Below are 20,676 nucleotides of genomic sequence, written 5' to 3'. Positions count from 1 at the left end.
GAAAGAGACACAAACCATCCTTTTCTTCCAAGCTGACATGATTTCTCTTAAAACTCTTACAAAGTGCTTCAGTGGAGTATCACTTCCAGTTTTATATGTAGCAAATAAAATCCGGATTCACCTCTGAAATGGCCACTTCTTAAATGATACTAATTTGGAACAAAACAATAAAAAACAGGAGGAAACCAGACAAAAAGAAGGGCTGGTAGATACTGGATGCAAACATAGTTAAGGCCTTTCTATCTTATGATCTTCTTCCCATTTCTCAGCTTGGATGAAAATTGAAGACCACTTCAAGTGCTCCAATGTAGTAGCAATTATACAGCTATAAAGAGAGAGGATGTTAAAATAGTTATTGAGGGAGAACAAACAGACCGGGATTGTGGAAATTCTTCTCACAACCCCATCATATCTTCCATGACATGACAAGAGAGAGATGGGAATGGTGTGGATTAATAATTTGCTTTTTCATTCTCCCCCTCATGTAAATGTGATAAATCTCTGAAAAACTTGTTCCTGTGTATAAAATCTAACACAAATGTGTTCACCCCAGGGAGTCTGGAAGGGAAACAGTGGTTTGGCCAAGCAATTTGTCTTTTTATAATATTGATTCTGTCAGAGTGGCATAAATGGAAGAGAAGCCTTTAAGTCTGAGTACCAAAGTGCAGCCTCCATTTGATGTAATGAGCACATGTTTTCTGGAATTGTGGTACCCTGGGAGCCGCCTCCTTCCCAGTCTTCTGGCAGCTCAACTCATGGGCTCGGATGAATCTGACTAAAGGATGGTGGCCTGAAAGATATCTCAACCTTTTGCTTCTGTGTACCCAGTGTACCACAGCAGGATATGAGTCAGGAGAAAAGGTGAAGCACTTCCTGATTGCTCCATGTTAGTTAGGTGCTCAAGAGAACCTCACTTAAGTGCTCATGGTCTGCCTTAGAAAAGCAAGGGTAGAATATCACATGGGAACAGCATAGATGGCTTGATGCTAATTTCTCCAGCTTGGACTCTTGCCTCTTCTTGTGTTGCCTTTTTGCTGCAGATTTGCTGGGGGGTTTGGCTGCATTTCCAAGCAAGCCACAGCCCCAGGGTTGCTGCAGGACATGCCAGGCATTCACATCTCGGAGAAGGAGCCAGCTGGCACCTGCTTGCCTCCAGCGCCTGCACACCTGGGTGGGACCAGGCATGAGGTACGACTGGCTGGCTGCTGAAACTGTGCCCAAAAAGGGAAGAAATTCCTGTCCTCTGCCCTCCAGACTCTCACCTTGAGCTGTGCTGGACTCCTGTTAGGTCCAGATCCTGCTGCAGAAAGGGCTGGGTGGGAATAAGGACAAGAGCCTTACAGATCCCATGTGCTCCTTACAAAGCACATAGCGTTGTGAAATAGCTGGCTTAGTGGGGATGAGAGGAACAACATCTTTCATGGAATTTTGGGGAAATTTCATAAGCCCTGCCCAGCTCTGTACTCAGGGACATTTCCAACTGCGGGCTCTCCTGCTATCAGTGTCTCAATCTTGCTTTTTAACCTGCACAATTTCTGAATTTCGTCCTCAGCCTTCCTGGCAACTTCCGTTGTTGGCTTTTGCCCAGACTTCTCCCTGGGGGTGTTGATTGGAGTACTCCGAGTAACACTTTTCCCTCTGTCTCTGCTCTCATGCTGTGACTCCAGTGAGGCAGGACACCCCAGCCCACCCCCAGCCATGCTGGCTGCCATCTGCACTCTGCTTCTCTCCTGCTTGATCCCGTTTGCCTTGCCGACACCAAAGCAAACACAGCGGAGGCACCGTGCGACACGGACACGGACACGGACACTTCCCCTTGCTCCACAGCTGTGCCCTTGTGGCCTTTGCTGGGGCTTGGTGACTGCCAGCCTCCCTCAGAGACCTGCTGGGTGTGACACTGCTGCCGCTCGTCTCACACCTGCCTGAGCAGCAGGCTGGCTCCTGAGAGGGACATCATCCAGCTGACATCTCCACACCCTGACCCCTTGTCTGTCCCACTTCCACCTCACACCAGCACCTTCTGTCCTGTCTCATCATCTGCTTTCTCCTCATCACAGGGCTAATTCATCCTCCTCCTCCATTCTCCTAAATTCTCTCTATTTCTGCCCAAATTCCCCTTCTTCCAGATTCAGTAGCTTTTGGGATTATCCCTCAGACCAGCCTGGCTCTCTTTCCAGCCTGGCTCCTCTCATTTCCACTTAGTCAGCTCCTCCTAAGTTGAAGTGATGTCCTCATCCTCCTGACCAGGCTGTCTTTCTAACAGTGTCACACATTTCTTTTTTCTGTCACCTCTCTTTGGGGTTCTGCCAGTGTTTTTGTGCACTTCAGTCACCAGTATCTTTGAATATGTCTATTTGTTTTCTCCCATCTCTTGAAATCCACGCTGTAAATTGCTGTTTCTGATTAACTTCCTTCACTTTGCATTCAAAAGGTTTGTTAACTTGTGCTAGAGCCTTCTGTAGAGGCAAAAACAAGGGAATTCATAAGCTCTCACACACAAGACCATTCTCAACACATTCTAAAATGGGGAACAAAAGAACAGACCTTTTATCTGGAGTAAATGGAAGATGATGGATGCAAAAAGACACCATGCAAAAAGAAAGGGAATGGTACTACAACCGAAAATGAGGGATGTCATTACAGATAAGTTGTTTGGAGAGTACAGTGTTACCTACTGGAAAGGCAAAAAGCGTATTAAGACAAAGCACATTAACTAACCAGGGGAAGATAAAAACTTGTCATGATGAAAAATACCAGGTGCTACCAATAGCATATAATGGACTGAAAAATACATGTGAAAAGCAGCATTGATTTTGTGTCTGGCCCTGCTTTTATCAAGGTCCATAACCAAACCCAGTAAAAATCAATAGCAAAAGTGGTTGGGAAACTACAGGGCAGCTTTGATCAGGTTACATCTCTGTGTCTTTGATTTTTAGGTTGAAGTCACTCAAGAAACTGCATTTCTTGACCTCTTTCAATCTGACATTCTTAAAAAAAATATATTGAGGAGTCCCTTTGTGCCATGACACCCCAATGTTTGCCTTGTCAGGGAAAAAAAAAAGCCAAGATAAACACTGAGTCTTTTACTACTTTTTTACTACTCTTCTACTCTCTTTTGTTCTGTTGTTTGCCTGAGGATATACGTGGTTTGTGTTTTTTGTACTCACTTCCGTGACCTTTCCCTCCTGCTTCCGAGCAGTGCTGCCAGAATCCCAGGCAGAGGAGCACCACGTAGGAGCTACGTGACAGATTATTTGCTCAGGTATCACTCCCTTTGATGAGAGACGTTTTACACCCAGGTAGGTGTGGGCTTCATCACCTGCTCTGTGAGCACACCAGGAACCAGGTGACTCATGACATGAAGGAAGTGTTTGCAGTAGGGGTCGGGAACGTGGCAGCCCTTCTCTCATGGATAAAGAGTTTGGGGATTTCATGACTGGTACTTTTCATAGTAAGGAAACCTTTGCAGGCATATTTCCCACAAGACTTTTCCCCTGTAGAATTCAAATATGATTATCTATGTTGATGAATGTGTCAACGAAGCACATCACTGGGGTGCTTCAAGAGGGACAAGTGTCCACCCCCAGAGGTTTTGCAGTGTCACTTGTAGCCTGGGATTTGGAAGAGGAGCTGCAGTTACCCCTTGGCTGTGGGATACCTCCCCACTGCTTATATGGGACAGCAGTAAACTTGCTTGCCCCCTTCAGCTCCCTGTATTCCCTGTCAGCAATTTCCATGCCAGGAGCCAAGATAAGCCCACTTATCCTGTGGCCAAGGTCATCACCCAGGTTACAGGACCAGGTTGAAGGACCAGGGACTTTGAGCAGAGGTTACTCTGAGTCCTCTCTCAATGCAGGCAGCTTGTAGGTTTGGAGAGACCCTCCAACTGGTATTTTTTTGTCTGTTTGATAGACATTTCTTCTGTTGACTTCTCTAGTCTGGAAGGGATAACAACCAGTGCTGAAGAGCCCCATCATCAGCCAAACCCTGTGTTACATTTTAGCATAAATGCCTCATTCAATTAATAGCAGGAAGGGTGGGAGGCCCAATAGTCAAGTGCAAAATTGACACCTTGTGAGACACCTTCTTTTCCGCACCACTCACCAAAAAGAATGAAATCTCTGGGGTTTTATTCCATCATCAAAGGTTTCTCTGTGCACCAAAATGAAGCATGTTATTTCTGTGCTTGGGTGAAAAGCAAAAAAGAAGGAAAAGCTGGTTTCACATCAAGGTGGTGCTTTTGGTATTGTCTACCAAATAGCACAGAACTTCACAAAGGGCTCTTGCTTCTCCTGTCCTCTCTGCCTGAGGGGATTTGAGCTGTTCAGAAAAAGGCACAAATTCTGCATATTTTGGGACACAAAAGGAACTCTTCCTAATGTCACCTTGTAGAAATAACCATACAGCAGCAAGAACTGGTATCAAGTCCCATTTGCTGTCATCTCCATAAGGAGTTGGTCAGCCTTAATTGCTGTAATTAGCCCTTTTGTTCTCTGGATGAAAAGACCAGGAACTAGGATGGACACTTTCTGTGCCAAAAATGGTCACTTTTGGGGAAGTTACTGTTTGGCCAAGAGGCATCATTTCTCTAGGTCACTTCTGTACCTCTGTCTGGCAGGCACACTGAGAACAGCAGAGCAGTGGGACTGGAGAAGGACAAGGAAAATGGAACATCTGCTTTCCTGTATTGCACCTACTGCAGCTAGTGGTCCTGGAGAGACTGGGAAAGATTGGGTCTTTTTCTCCCTAAATGGAAGGAGAGGACAGTTTCTAGCAAAAGCCAAAAATAGACATTCACCTCTAAACAAAAAATTAAAAAAAATAAAAAAGGAAAAATAAAGAGTCAGAACTCCATACCCAGCAGTGCAGAGTTGTGTCTTCTCCTGTGGCTTCCCTCTAAGTCCTCCCAAGGCCATGCAGCTGCCCTGTGGGGACACCTCGTGGCTCAAGTGGCACCTTTGGTTTGCCTTAAGGGATCACCTCTTCATAGCACCACGACCCGTGCAAAGTATTTTAGTTGTCAGTGTGACAGCCGGGAGGAGAGATATGAAGTCAAATTTGGAGGAAGGAAGTACAGGGGACAAGTGTAGACCAACTCTTCTGACGATTTCTTTAGTACCTAGCGAAATTGTAAGTGGCTGAGTTTGAAACCCCTCCACCCTTTGAGATGCCCTTGACCAGCAGTGCTTGGCTGCTGCCTTCTCCTGCTGGCCAGTGCAGGTGAGTCCATGAACAGCAACCCAGTCCCACAGAGGGCAGGGAATGGAGGCACAGGAGAGGTGCTTCCAGGAGTTCTCTCATGGGGATGTGGTTTGGGATGGCTGAGATCAAATATTTCACCAAATTTCACTGTTACCAGCCTGGACACTAACAAGAAACTTAATTTACCCCATGTCTAGTTTCACAGTGATGCAGCCAGACAGGAGTATAGCATACAAGGACTTTGTGTTAATTATTTCTCTGTTTGTGCAACATGCAGAGAAATGCCTAGCACCTGCCAAGAAAAGCCAACCTCATCTCCTGTGGCTTTGCAGAGAGAAATGGGAATGCCTGCTAACCATGTCTGACTCCTCCCTCCTCCAGGTATTTCCATTCAGTGGTATCAACAAGCCCTAAACACACAGAGGTGGCCTCTGGCTCATCTCCTTCACCTCTCCTCAGGAAGGCAGAGCTCCTGCTTCTCAGAAAAGGCAGATGTTTATCGTGCTCTGCTCTGCACCAGCACCAGACCACACCAAAGAGAAGTTACCAAACACTGTTTAGTTTTCTCATGATGGTATTTCATAATGAGGAAGATTTGTGCTTTTCTCTTGAAAGCCCACAAAAGCAGCACAGCCACCTTCACCTGGATTTAGCTTCTCCAGTTAGGAGAAGTTAATGGGTCAGGATTACTTGTCTTGTGGTCTGTTTGCTGATGAAGAGATGCCTGTGTTTCCTGCTCCACTTGCCTCTCAGGCCAGTGTCACCTGGTGCACGGCCATCCCACCTGGCCATCCCACCTTTTCCAAAGCACTTACAAAGGAAACTGACCATGCCCCAAACAGCATCCTCCAGCCAGGGCTTTCAACTTCTTTTGCAAATACCTGCTACGAGAAGCTGAGGGGCAAAGACAGGTCATCTGGCTGCTGTGGGCTCCTGCAGAGCCAACAGCAGAACTTGTTTCCTGAGTTTATAACTTGATCTCAAGTGCTGTTTTTACTGGGGAACGGAAGAGAGGGGCATCTGTCAAGCAATGGTAGTGCCAAGTGCATCCAAAGGTTATTTTCCTTGTCCTAGAGAAGCCACCTTTGATGTAGCCATCTCAATGGTATGGAGACAGGTGTCCACACTGGTGAGAATGTGGGTATTTTGTCAAAACCTTCCCTCTCCTGTGCAAGAGTTTCCTGGGCCCCAGCGCCTTGCAGAATGGGATTTGTTTGCTTTCTCTTGGACAGCTTTTTATTCTCCAGGCTTACAGGTTGAGGAGTAAGAAGTTTTCCCAGTCTGACTCCCTCTCTACTAGCTCCATCTGGAGGCTCCAAGAAAACTTGCACTGTAAAACTACATTTATTTGTATTTATTAATTTTATAATTTATTTAGGATTTAAGGTGGTCTTGGCATTTATGATTACGGTTAGCAGACTTGAAAAAAGAAAGCATCTGTGCAATTAAGTTTTTAGTTATAAATTAATTAAAGATTCTGTAAAATCAAAACAATGGGCTTATTTCTGGCTAAGCTGAAGACTGCATCTCTATCTGTTCACTCCTCTATTTACCTGCAGTTACAGACTTTTATTTTAAGCAGCTGACTGCTCAGCCTCTGTTCTAATTCAGCAGCATTTTTATGCTGCTATGCAAAGCTGCCACTTAAAGAGCTGCTGGAATGTTGCTTTTTTATTTTTAAATAAAATGTGGTACTTAAAATATCTGCTGTTTTACCTGCAAATAGTTACATTTATGTAACTTCCTCTTTCATTACTACTGAGGTATAGCTATCCTCTAGGATTTGCTCCTTGGAGTTCAAAAGGTGTCTATAGATGTAAAAAAGACCTTAAACTACAGGAAATGGGGGTTGGGAGGTTGGGGGGGAGGAATAAAAAAAAGGAAATAATTCTAATAAGCTCATTCAAGACATCTTTCCTCTGGTTTGTAAATCCAGCGCTCTGAAAGCAGTTGCCAGAGAAGTTCTCCTGCCTTCCTTTGGGGAAAGTGAGATTCAAACCTATTGATTGGAGATGATGTGATGCCTTATAATTCCACCCAGGGGTGAAGCTCTGTGGTACCACCAGTATAACTTTGATTTAGGTTCATTTGTTGGATCTGGGTTTCCAACTTCACCTGAGTTACTGTAAGAAATAGCAGGAACAGCTGTACTGGGAGAAGAAGGATGATGCAAGACAAACTTGGAATCAGTTTTTTGTTCATTTGGGGAAAAGCTTTATTTCTTCTCCCTCTCAAAAGAATTCTTGCTGGGAATGGAAGGCTGTGAAGAAAGCTCAAAGAGATCAGATTAGCAGCCTGCCTTGTGCAGTTTCAGGAGCAGGAAGGCAGGATTTGGGATGCAGGGATTTGGTGTTCCACGACAAGGCATGCCAGCCAGGCTGAACACTTTCCAGCCTTCCCTGGGAGCCCTTCTGCTGACACACAGACTCAGTCAGGAGCTCTAATGTTCTCAGCTGCTCCATCTAGAAACCTTCAAGAAGTGGATCTGACAATTCTAGCCCTAATTTCCCTTAGGATTTGTTTCTCAAAGAATGCTTGTATGTACTCACTCAGGAATTGCTGCTTGAAGTCCTGGCTTTTGTTCTCTTGGAAAAGTAATCAGCAAGTGATGAATGGATGTGAAATCCTTTCCTGCACAGAAAAGTCTTTATATCCTGGAAATACCTCACCAGTAACTGGGGAGTAACTTCCAACAGAAAGAACATCCACCATGTAGTAGTTTGTAAGTAGCAGGATGGAAAAGCATCTGGACAATGAGAGATTTCCAGTTCAACAGGTTCATGGAAGTATGGAGAGAACACAAACACTGCTTAAAACTCAGCATGAGGAGGTAAATGTCAGCGCAACTGTTAAGTTTAGTGTATCAGGGGAGAGAGATACTCTATCAAAGGCAGAGCTTCTGTGGAAGTGCTCTGATACATTGTTAGAAGGATTACGTTACAAGCAATTAGTTTTCTCTTGCAGAAGGCTGCTTTAAAACAGACATCAAAAACCCTGAAGAGACAAATCTTCCAGATTTTCTTTCCTAAAGCTAATTCCCTATGTAGTGATGCTACAGTAGGTATGGCACAAAGCACACTAGCAGCATTTATCATCCTTATTTATATTTATCAGGCATAGATGTGCACTTTTTCCTTCACTTAGCCTTTTTAAACCAAGTAACTTTGTGCACTGGAGCCATCTCCTGCAGCACTCACTGCAAAAACACCTTATTTAAAACGAACTGTAGCATAGCAATAATTGCAATGAATTCCTTTGATCCCTGAGTTCATGTTGAAATGAGATTTTACTGACTTTGCATGGAACTGCCAGAAGGCAGTCAACACACTGGCAGCTTTTCTTCCCTCCCTAATTTCTGCAGAAGTGCCCAAACTGTCATGACAAGACAGGTGTATGAAATTTTCCCCTGAAAACTAAACTCTGAGGGGCTCAGAGGAATGAGAAAAACAGTGAAAAAAATACAACTGTGTACACTTCCTGTCTATTTTAAGACGGCAGAAATGCAAAAATGCTTGCAACAGCTGCTTCATAAGCATTCATGGGGTTCACTCACTGTGCCCTGTGCTGCAGCACATTCCTGTCTTCTGAAACACTTCTCTTCCCTTTTACCTCTACATATAATAAGTCTCTGATGCATCATTGTCACTGTACTTAATAGGTACAGCAGTATTCTGAGAGCAGACTTATTTTTCTGGATAAGCTCACGGATGTTTGCTGATTTATTTTATATTCTGGCTGGTAAATCCTCAAAGAAAACCATTCAATTTGCTTATAATTCAGTTTAACCTTTCCTTTTCTTGTCAAAGAAGTTCTGTTTTTCAAATCCTCATTAAATGAAAACAGACCAAAAAAGAAAAATGAGATGACTCCAGATATGACAGACCAAGATTTACTTTAGTACAAGGCAGAAACTTCTATTAGAACAGGAGAGACACCAACTCAGGCAAAGGGAAATGTTAGTCATTGCAAAAGGTAGTAATGCTTAAAGCTTAAACTACTTTCCCTCAGTTTCCTAAAATAGGCTTTTAAGGTTTTTTTATCTTGTACTATCAAATTGTGTTAGTTACATAACTAAAACATGCAAATAAAAGTGCAACAGACTACTCTTAGCCAGTATCTGATTGAACAACTTTTAATATTTCTACTGACAAATATTGTAAGCATAACCAGAGTGAAATGTATTTACTTGAAGTCTGTGCAGTGACAGACTTGGGTCACTGAACTATCAGTGTAAAGAGAACTACTGGCATTCCAATTTCATTTTCAGTTGAGACAGAGGCTGCTGAAGTGATCACAGACGTGTTCCAGTAGTGCCAAAGTCTAATCAAAACTCAGATTGTGTGTTAGTAGCCAAGGCCGAGGCAAACAATTATCCTGTACCATACACAGAAAGCAACTAGTATTGAATGGACAAAAACTTTGGTCAACAAACTAGTTTTACTTCTTTAATAATATTTTGCTAATAACTCAAGAGGCACGACAGTACCAGTAAGCATATGAACTTTAAAATGCACAATGGCCACAGACAGTTGACTTGGATACAGTATTGGTGTTTGGTAGCAGACCTACAGACGGCTTTTCGATTCTTCCACTCTTAAATGATTTTGTATTTCCTCCTGACCTAGTCATGCACTGGAGAGGAATTCCACAGCAGTCTCCTTCTCTTCAGTTAACTCCTTAGCAGTAAGTTCCATCTTCTCACGAGAAAAATCATTAATAGGAAGACCCTCAACAAACTTCCAGGTCTTGTCCTGATTGAAAACAAACAAATAAAAAGCCCTCTATGTAAGAACAGGCTTCATTCAGTCTGCATGAAAGAAACTTTATGGCATAAAAACACAGCTTATGGCTCTAAGAACCACATCAGGTAGAAGTTAATTTTATTTCAGATAAAGAATGCAACCAGCCCCAGCTAGTCATGTCAGATTGTACTTGTCTAATCACCAGCACTTAACTGACAATCACGTTAATTTAACTTGGTTAATAAGAGTCCTCTCTGTGAAAGGGAGACTGCTAAACTCCCACATCAGCAACTGCAGTCCCACAAGGCTGTTAACAGGCTCACATGACAGTTTAATAGGTCTTGCAGAAGATATATGGATTTAAATACAGCCTAGTTACCTTGATCACAACAGGGAATGAATACAGCAGGTCTTCAGGAACACCATAAGAATTGCCATCAGAAATTACTCCCATCGAAATAAACTCCCCCTGAAATCAGAAAGGCAGAGATAAATACATTTTTCACCGCTAGAAGCAGGCAAAATTTCCATGACTTATGATATCCTTTATCTCCTATGACACAATTTACTCCAGAAAAAGACAGATTCTTTCCTCTGAACACACATACACTCGAGGTCAGTGAGGTGGGCACAGAATGAAAGCATGAGGCAAACAAGCACTTTAATAGCCACATCTTACCGCTGGAGTGCCAAACCAGATGTCCCTCACATGATCACAGATAGCTTTGGCAGCTGACATGGCACTGGACAGCTTCCTGGCCTTAATAACAGCTGCTCCACGTTGCTGAACAGTCTGCAATTAAGAAAAAAACCCAACCATAACTAAATTGTAAAGCATAAAAACCATGGCTTGCTCTACATGCTGTTAGTAAATGCCATCAAGAAAGACTGTTGTATGTAATTATTTAATTTTATCAGTGAAGATACAGTTCTTTCACTAAACAAACATGGCATACAATCTAGAAGAGTTGTGCCAACACAAATGTAACAATGTTTCAGAGGCTCATTCCTTAACTTTACAGCTAGCTGACTACTCTCATACCAACCAGATGCCTCAAGCTTTTCCCACCAGGAGACTTTGTGCATGTCAGCAGTAGCAGATGTCTCAAGCGACACACTGCCAATTGAGGTCTTCTGCTGAATACCAATGTGAAACACTTGCTGGTCTGAATCCTACAACACTTACTGCATACAATTAATTTAATTCCTGAAGATAGCTGAACCTACCTCACAACACTCAAGTTAATAGTTTTATAGCTGAACCTACCTCACAACACTCAATAGTTTCAAATTTAATAGTTTTGCTAAAGCTTTAATCATCTAGGGCTTTAGTAACCCATTTCCCCTCATATTCCACTTAGGTAGCCTGTGCTCTTGATCAATTAATACCAGTATTTTGTTTTACTAACTTAGATTATTATTTATTACTACTCTACTTTGCAGGCATTTCCTAGATTTTTCAGATTCCTTTTCAGAAATGGTTCTGATGATGCCACACACTTTGTGTGTGTGTATGTGTGCGCACATTCATGAGCAGGGAAAGATTTGCTGGCCTTTTCTGCTGGGTGTGGAGCAGCAAATGGATCATCCCACTTCATCTACAAAACTGCCCCAAAAAGTCACCGTAGTGAAATGACAATGGTGCTCCTGTGTCATGCAAGTTTCACATGAGTTGTGATCAAAACTCTTTGCTGAATCATTTTAGCGTTTCAGTTGGATTTTTCTAACAGAAGTTAGGTAGACTTTCCTGCCTTGAATTTTCCAAGGGCAAATAACTGATAGCAACAAGATATCTCAAGATGGCTTGCTCTAGTGAGAGAAAAGAGCTGCTTCACTACATCAGTTACATTGTTTACAATTTCAGAAGAGGTAAGGAGAAAGCACAGAATGACTATTAAAAAAATAAAAAATGGTATCTTACCACAATAAAGTCTCCCTTCAGCCAGCTGTCATCTTTTATAGCTTCATAGACTCCAACTTCCTTTCCTTTCACATTTACCTTCGCATGGTTAACATCAGGATATTGAGTGGAGGAGTGGTTGCCCCAGATGATGACATTCTTCACATCATTAGCAGCCACACCAAGTTTCAGAGCAATCTACATGGAAATTAAATATGTCCATTGCATTGACTTCAGCTTCTCAACTCACAGGCTTCTTTGAAAGCATTGCCCTGTATTTAGCATAGATAACACAATAAGCCATTTTTTACCTGAGATTTGGCTCTGTTGTGATCCAAACGAGTTAAGCAGCTGAAGTTTTCCTTTGGTATGGATGGGGCTGACTTTGATGCAATCAGGCAGTTGGTATTTGCTGGATTCCCAACAACCACAACCTAAAAATGAAAAAAGGAAAGATGAAGGAGGTATTTCTGCAAAACACCTCCCTTCAGTGAAATATACTGCTTGGCCTTCAAAGAAGCTATCTAAAAGTTAAGTTTTCTAATCTCTTGGTTGTCTTCAACAAGATTGTCTTTTAAGTGTGTCATTTCTAGTCACCCAATCTTCTATAACTGCACATAAAAATATTTTCCAGGTAGGTATTCTCTTTAACTTGACATCCAATGTGAAAGGGAACAAGACTTCTAGGGAGATCTGTACACTGACCTACAGCCTGGCTTCAAACTTCATGCTACTACATATAGGGAGACAGACACAAGCACACTTTTAACCAACCACCTTTAAACGTTTTCTAGACTGGCCGCCACTGCTTTATATAATTGCTTTATAATTAAGAAAGCCAGAACAGTTACTTATCTCAATGTTCATAGGCAGTTAGAAGTAAAACACTGCCTCAAATCAATTTATTACTATGCAGAACTGATTTTTAATTCATCCTTCGTTTGTGCCTCGAATGACTTATGTCAGACTCCATATACTCTAAATCACACAAGCTGATCTGCAAACCTCCCTTTGTATTTCCCCTTTTGAAAGTGAGTTCAGTAAATTTTCCATTACTCTCCAATAGTTATATTGATAGTTTTTATTCCAGCTGGATAAAGAAGCAAACATGTCTTTAGAAGCTGTGGGAAGTTCATCAGCAGACATTAAAAAGTCAGTTACAAAGCACAGCCAGAGTCTGGGTCTGAGATTAAGAGCAGTGGGAGAGCAGCCACATGATCCCATTAACTGTGCTGAAGGAATCTGAGAGAGAACAATTAAAATCTTCTAATGTTCCAAGTAAGATGCAAACAACCTAAATAAAGCCGATTTTTGTGCAACTGTAATTCCATATTGATATTGAAGTTAAGGGTCATTATGTTAAAGGACACAGATGGATATGAAGTAGGCAGCTGCATTTAGTTAATTCAGTTCTCCTAGAGAAGAGTGGTAACAAGCAAAAGACTGCTTATTTTTTTTTTAAACATGGTTTTATGGGGTTGCTTTTCAGATTGGTGGTAACCAGCTCAGAGTATGTGTGGAATACAGCAATACAATGTAGGACTCATGTTTTTCACCAAACAAATTAATGACTAAATCATCCACCTATTTAACATTCTGTTTCTTATCTACCCTTGACTGTGGGCTATTTTCCAGGGCATAAGGAAAGGAATGCCCACACTGAACGGGCTCCTGCTTGTACAATATTCTTCTACAACGTATCCAGGTCTCTACATAGCCGAGAATTCATGTTTTAAATTCAGTTCCTGTATTCACCTTGACAGTCTTTTTGGCATACTTGTCCAAGGCTGCACCCTGAGACTTGAAAATTTTTACATTTGCTTTGAGTAGATCCTTCCTCTCCATGCCCTCTCTCCTTGGCATGGAGCCAACCAGAATTGCTACGTCAAGGTCTTTGAATGCAACTTCCTCCTTGTCTGTTGGAATGACCTCTATAAAAAAAGGAAATGGGCAAAAGAATTCAGCAAGACAAATACTCATGGCATAGTGCTAACAGGAATATTCTTTTGTGCATAAATAGTATACAATCTAATCTGATAATACCACCACCTTCCCCTTCCAAAAATACAAGTAACAATCATTTGGCCCTACCTCCACAGATTAAATACATCCCAGTCAACAGGTTTTACATACAAATATTTATCTAAAGTGGAAAACACAGGAGAAATCTATGTAAAAAGATACATTTCATCTGCCTCTAAAAATGTGTATATAAGTACATGCGCTTTTCTTTACTTTTACAATAAAATTTCAGTGGCAAAGACCAACACAAGTGAAGTTTCGCTGCCTCTTTCAAATTCGAAGCAGAGAAGGTTTGATTTGTACAAGAGCTGGTACCTACATGCTTCTTTTGGCATGTGTTATAAACTCCTACTTGCTCCCTTTCTTCTGCTTGTTTAAACTACGAGAACTCAGCTTGTTTAAATGGCTTGAGGAGTGCTTTTTCATTTTGTGTCTTTATACAGAAGATATTTTTAAGACTAATTTTTTTTATTTAGCAATAAATATTATATACATAATATAGCAATGATATATTATATATATTTCATGGCTGGGCCAGTGCACATATGAACAAGTATCTGACAATTTCTTGTACAGGCTGAAAGCCCAGGATTAGATGATATAAACCAGGTATCTCCATTGCCAATTCTGTCCACAAAACCTATTTGATGTCATTCTTCCTAGCTTACAGGCTAAGTTAAATTGATTATATTCCACAAAACACAAAACCAAGGAAGGATCATTTCTTCTGCCTAACTTCCTGCCAGCTACAGGGACTCAGAAATGCAATAATTGTACTGCAGCATCTTGTAGGTATAAGAAAAAAATGTTTTGGCCACCTCTGAGCAGCGGCAGAGCACAGTCCTGCAGCTCCATCACCACACCTTCCAGTACCGTCATCATAGGAGTGATGTCCAGCAGCACAAGAATAAGAGGCTGGAAAGAAAGAAAAGGTTTAGTGCAAGCTGGGCACAATGTGTCTTGAAAATGAATTTGTCTTGTACTCAGCTGTTACCTTATGCAAGATTTAAAACCCATTTGCAGAAAACAACTTCAGCACAAAAAACAACTGATAGCTTGCATAACAGAGCAGAACACCCATTTTCCCCACTTAAAGAAGAAATTACTTGCATATTGGTAAACCATTCTGTCTACGAGGAAACCAGTCTCAGGCACTGCAGTTCTGACATTCATTCATTCCTGTGCCAGCAGGAGCAGGGAGGTCATCCTTCCCCTGTACTCAGCACTGGTGAGCCCACACCTTGAGTGCTGTGTCCAGCTCTGGCCCCTCAGTTTGGGAAGGACATTGAGACACTTGAACACATCCAGAGGAAGCAACGAGGCTGGTGAGGGACTTGGAACACAAGCTCTGTGAGGAATGACTGAGGGAGCTGGGGGTGTTTAGCTTGGAGAAAAGGAGACTCAGGGGTGACCTTATCACTCTCTACAGCTCCCTGAAATGTGGTTGTAGTCAGGTGGGGTTGGTCTCTTTCTCAGGCAGCAACTGACAGAACCAGAGGACAACGTCTCAAGCTGCAGCAAGGGAAATATAGGTTGGATATTAGAAAAAAGTTTTTCATACAAAGGCTGATAAAGTTCTGAAGTGGCTGCCCAGGGAGGTGGTGGAGTCACCATCCCTGGATGTGTTTAAAAAAAGACTGGATGTGGCACTGTGTGCCATGGTTTAGTTGAGGTGTCAGGGCATGGGTTGGACTTGATGATCTTGAAGGTTTCTTCCAACCTGGTCATTCTGTGAATTCAGAGTGAGAGTTACCTGGTCTTTGCCGAAGACATCACCCTTGGCAATGCTGTAGAGGAGGGAGTAAGCAATCTGCCCAGCTGCTCCAGTCACCAGGACTCTGACAGGTTCAGCCTGCAAGGAAATGACAGAGCCTTACCCACAGCTCCACACCTCAGCCTCACACCAGTTAAAATTAAGTTACTGCAGCCATAGCATTATGATTATTTAACCTGGATGAAAGCCCGAGCCTAAAGGTGGATCAGCCCCAGCTCCTGGGATCACACTTCTGGTTCTGCTAGAACCACCAGCAATTTCTCTGCTTGGTTTTACAGAAACAGACCACACTTGCAAAAAGATCCTTAAGAATTGCTCCTGGAAAACTTGCAAAATGCCAGGAATAGCGATATATTTGAAAAATTTTGCATTCCCTTTAACAACATTGCCTTGTTAACATAAGACAATACAACATACACCCCAACCATTCATACTTGAAATTTACTACAGAAGTTTCACAAGCTGTAACACTTGACTGGTTTTCAGATTCTTTCTGTTTCAAGGGCTGTTCCCACTAAGCATTTTGAATGCTTATTTGCAACCAAAGACTTATTGAATGCCAGAAACCAAAGAATCTAGGGGACTTAAAATTACTGCCTCACTAAACTGTTAGGCAGCAAATTTAACTAATCCACAGACAAAAGCTACATTATGAACACATACAGACATTATCCATAATACAACTGTCTTTTGTCAAACTGACCCAAAACTCCAAAAGACTGGGAGAAGACTGCCAAAATGTTACTATATTGCAAATAAGAGGGGAATAAGGGTTTGCCCTGTAGCAAAATGACACTTTGTTAAGCAGAACCAGGACTGGGAGAAATCCAGAAATTATTTAATATTGAAAATTAAAGGCTGTGAGAGTCTGGGTTGGAGAAGAACCTGGAGAGCTTCTTCAGCCTGGAGAAGAGAAGGTACCAGGGTGGCTTTTCAATACTTAAGGGGACTTACAAAAAAGATTAGGACAAACCTTTTAGTAGGGCCTGTTATGAAATTACAAGGGGCAATAGTTTTAAACTAAAAGAGGGCAGACCAAGATAAGAAATAAATACTTTACAATAAAGGTGGTGAAACACTGGCACAGATAGTCCAGATAAGTGGTGGTTGCCCCACCCCTGGAAACATTCAAGGTCAAATTGGACAGGTCTCTGAAAAACCTGGTCTTGTCGAAGATGTCCCTGCCAAACGCAGGGAGGTGGATCAATGACCTTTAAAAGTTTGTTCAACCCCAAAGCATTCTATGATTCTATCAAAAAGGGCCACGTGGCAAAGGACATTAATAACCCAGTATTTCATAAACCTGTTATTTGTATTTCCCTTTTTATCTAGATGCAATAGGGCTGGGACAGATTGTGCTAGGATAGGAACAAGCAGACTGACCAGCCTGCTGGAATGCCAAGCCTACTTTTTCAGAAAATTTAAAAGATGATCATTTGAGATACAGACCAGGCATAACTGAATGTGAAAGAAGTGATTTAATTGCATTCTGGGCTACATTACAAAAAGTGTAAGCTGCAGAGCAAAGACACGCCTTGCAGTCAGTGCTCGTGATACTGCAGATGGAATACTGAGTGCAGTTCTGGAAACCTGAGTTCTGTATGGTTCTGCGGTCTGTAAGATGAGGCTGAGGGAAAGTCAGTCAGGACAGAGTCTGGAAAGGTAGAGGATAAGGGATATCTAACAGCACACCACCACACCTTCACAGGATGTTAGAAAAATAGCACTGCCCCCAACACCTCTCAGTAGTGGCAGAACAGGGTGCAACAGCTACAAATTAAGAGAAAAACTCTTGATTATGTGGTACTGTTGCAGCAGAACAGGATACCCAGAGGGTCTGTATAACCTTCACCCCCAGCGGTTTTCAAGGCCCAGACTACAACACCTATGACATGATCTATCAGTGGCAAAAGTCTTGCCGTCAGGCTGGACTGGACAACTTCCAGACATGGAGCAAGAAGGAGGGCAGATATGACCTCTACAGATCCTTTCCAACCAGTATTCCTGTCACTGATATTTATAGGAAAACCATGTGGGGCTTCCAGTGTATTCTCTCTGCAGAATTGACCGGCCAAGCACAGCTGCATCACACTAGTGTTAGATAATTTAAAAAATTAGGCTACCTATCCCATTTTATCACATACTAGAAAAAATCAGGGCATAAATTATAAAGGTAAACTACTGACTTGCAGATTTAGACCTGGCCTTCATTATGGGAATGATTCTTTAATTATCTCATTACCCAATTGCCCGTTACACGGTGTTGAAGTGCATTTTTCTCTTTTGAACTCATCCTACTACAAGTCACATCCCTCTAACTTCATTGAAACGCCACTACAAGGGGAAGGAGAGCAGACAATCAATTCTTGGTGGTTCAAATCTATTTCTGGTACTCTATTCTTGAGCATAACATCTGAATGATGATGAGCAACATGGATTAAAATGTGTATCAAATTTTAAAGCAAAATTTTCAGCATGTTTCTAAGAAGAATCTACATTTTATTTATATAAATGGAACAATGAACACTCTTTTAAGGCAACTAACCACACTAGTTAAAAAAATAAGTACTGAAAAGTTACAGTGCTGCAAAACCTTGGCCTGGCAAAATCCCCATCATATAAAAAGCGATCCTGTGCTAAGCTATTCCAGAACTCACACAGGTAACAGCAAAACATGTTTTCTTTATATTTATAGGGTATCTGAAATAAATTGTGAATTGATTTTTTTTCCATTCTATTAACTTTATAAGCCAGCCTGATTGAAACAAAAAATGCCAACCTATCCACTAGCGTTATGGTGAGTATTCAGCCTAACAACAGGAGAGGGAAGGAGAAGAAGACAAAAGGTAAGAACAGGACTATTTATTATTTTTTTACTGAGACAAACTTAGCATTTAGCCTCTAAAAAAAAACCCAAACCTACAGTCATGACTCAGCTCCACCTTCTCAAAATAATTATGTTTGCTTACTACCATCCTTCCTGTTGTCCCCCATTTGGGGCTGGAGGAGGAAAACACACAAGCTAAAATAAGGTGAGGAGTGCTTCCTACTTGGTTTTACTTTCCAAACCTCCAGTACATTATTAAGTGCATTCCCCAGACCCTTTTACCCCTGCACCAATTGTGAGAATTTAGCATCAAAGAAACTTCCATGTCTCTCTTAAATCCAGAAGCTGGATTAACAAACCAAAAACTTTGGCTTCTGTTGCGCTGCTTACAAAATGTGGATAACGCTCACCTAAAAAACCTTACATCTCGTATTAAAATTGGTCCCACTGAGTGTCTGAGGCTACTTTTAGAGAAATGAGAAGCTCCTCAACAGAAGTTGTAGGTTCCAGACATTCATGTCCAGACGCTTTAACCCATGACTTGGCTCCTGCAGGGCTTTCATGCTGTGGTAACTGCAGGGGTGACCTTTACTCACTGTCAGGTATAAAGGAACTAGAGGACAAATTAAACAACAACTAGCTGAACTATTTTGCTCCAAAGCCTTTCCCACTCCACATTCAACCGATGTATAGTTAAAAAGCTTTAGGAAAATAAAAGAGTAGCAAAAGTAATGATAAAAAGGATGAGAAAAAAGGCCCCAGCAACTGACCATTGCATCTCCAGGTACCCTTCTTCATCTAATCCAGGAATTGTAGGATCTCTCCCCTCCTAAACTATCACAGATAAAAGCAAAGCCTCCAATATCAAGTAAGGAAGTTGTGGTCTTACACCCACCCCATGCACTTTGGTTTAAGAACTCAGTGCTTCAGTTATTTCTGTGATTACAGCTGATATCAGCAGAACTAAAACATTAGTGCTATATCTGCAAACAGCACTGCACTGCAAAACTGATTCAGGAAGTTACAAGGTAAGTAAAAGACAACTCACAACCTATCAAATGTTGCGACAGGAATATTCTGGCTACACAAGTGATAGACTTTGCATTGCTAATTGCAGCTATGCGAGATCTCCATACAGATTATTGCTGATAAGCTCATCTATAAAATACCATCAGCTTAACATTATTCCTGAATATTGAACATTATTCCAGCCAACGAAGCTATTCCACCTTGCTTTACAACAATTACTCAATCATTAAAATAATTTTTTATCTCTTCCAAGGTCTAGATTCTGCCTAAGGAACTTTCCCTTTGCTCTCCCTTCTATAAAGCAGAGATGTGGGGACAATAAACATGTTTGGAAATGTAGCAGAGCCTCAGCAAAGCAGCCATGCACTCGAAGAACACCACCAGCGCTGCGGTTCAGAGACCTAAGCAATTCCAAAGGCATTCCTCCCTTAAGGAACGACCTTGACACAGGTGCCCTGTAAAACTTTTTCCATTTCATTGAGCTAATGGTGGCTGCACTGATAGATGATTTTATTTCAAGAAATTTAAAGCCTCTGCCCAACACCACATGCATAATCTGAACAGCAAAGGCAAGCTAAAAACAGTGACATTCTGAAAAGTCTGGACATCAAAGTTCTTTGTGAGACCAGACCATCCATGTCAGCTCATCCGTGTCTCAATGCTTTGAGAGTTCAAATACAAACTAGAACTTGCTGTCATGTTGTCACTCCTGCAAATCCCCATTTTAAATAGAAGGAGTGGAAAAGTTTACAGATTTTGGTATTTTTTAGGGTACAGCTCAAATAAGCCACATTTCAGAGCATGCAAGCATCCTTTCTATAGCAAAATACTGGAAGTGAAGGTTTGAGTAACAGGGTATTGAGTCTAGAAAAACAAAGAGATGTTTTCATGCCTAGAAAGGAAAGCAAGGTCTCTGTGCAGGTTTATATATCTATGTACACATGCTGCAGAAAAGCAAAGCACTGCAGTTCACCTCTGTAACCTCAGAGCAGGACTAGAAGGACTCCTTGACAATCTAGCGAGTCTGAACAAACAGCTGGATTTCCGACAGCAAGCAGGGATGAACCAATAAAGACATTTCACAAGCACTTTCCCTTGAGCTAACACAGAACTGCACCAAAACCTTCCGCGCCTCACGAGCAAGGCGCTGACAGCCCCCATCTCCCGCAGGCAACGCCGG

General features: G+C 41.9%; 1 protein-coding gene across 1 annotated transcript in view; it reads right to left on the bottom strand.

The window, feature by feature from the left end:
- Window positions 1-9,077: 9,077 nt before the first annotated feature.
- MDH1 (malate dehydrogenase 1) overlaps window positions 9,078-20,676 on the bottom strand; it is a 35,185-nt gene continuing 23,586 nt past the window's right edge. Inside the window, exons 4-11 of the mRNA XM_005425784.3 lie at window positions 15,620-15,718; window positions 14,685-14,781; window positions 13,600-13,775; window positions 12,156-12,278; window positions 11,866-12,042; window positions 10,624-10,737; window positions 10,324-10,413; window positions 9,078-9,953 (exon numbers count right to left, since the gene is read on the bottom strand). Coding sequence (XP_005425841.2) covers window positions 9,828-9,953; window positions 10,324-10,413; window positions 10,624-10,737; window positions 11,866-12,042; window positions 12,156-12,278; window positions 13,600-13,775; window positions 14,685-14,781; window positions 15,620-15,718 — 1,002 coding nt within the window. The 3' untranslated portion in view covers window positions 9,078-9,827. The remainder of the gene's footprint in view (window positions 9,954-10,323; window positions 10,414-10,623; window positions 10,738-11,865; window positions 12,043-12,155; window positions 12,279-13,599; window positions 13,776-14,684; window positions 14,782-15,619; window positions 15,719-20,676) is intronic.

The sequence above is a fragment of the Geospiza fortis genome, unplaced genomic scaffold, assembly GCF_000277835.1.
Source record: "Geospiza fortis unplaced genomic scaffold, GeoFor_1.0 scaffold134, whole genome shotgun sequence".
NCBI lineage: Eukaryota > Metazoa > Chordata > Aves > Passeriformes > Thraupidae > Geospiza > Geospiza fortis.
Note: the sequence above shows the minus strand (reverse complement) of the source record. Positions and strands in the feature narration are given on the sequence as shown.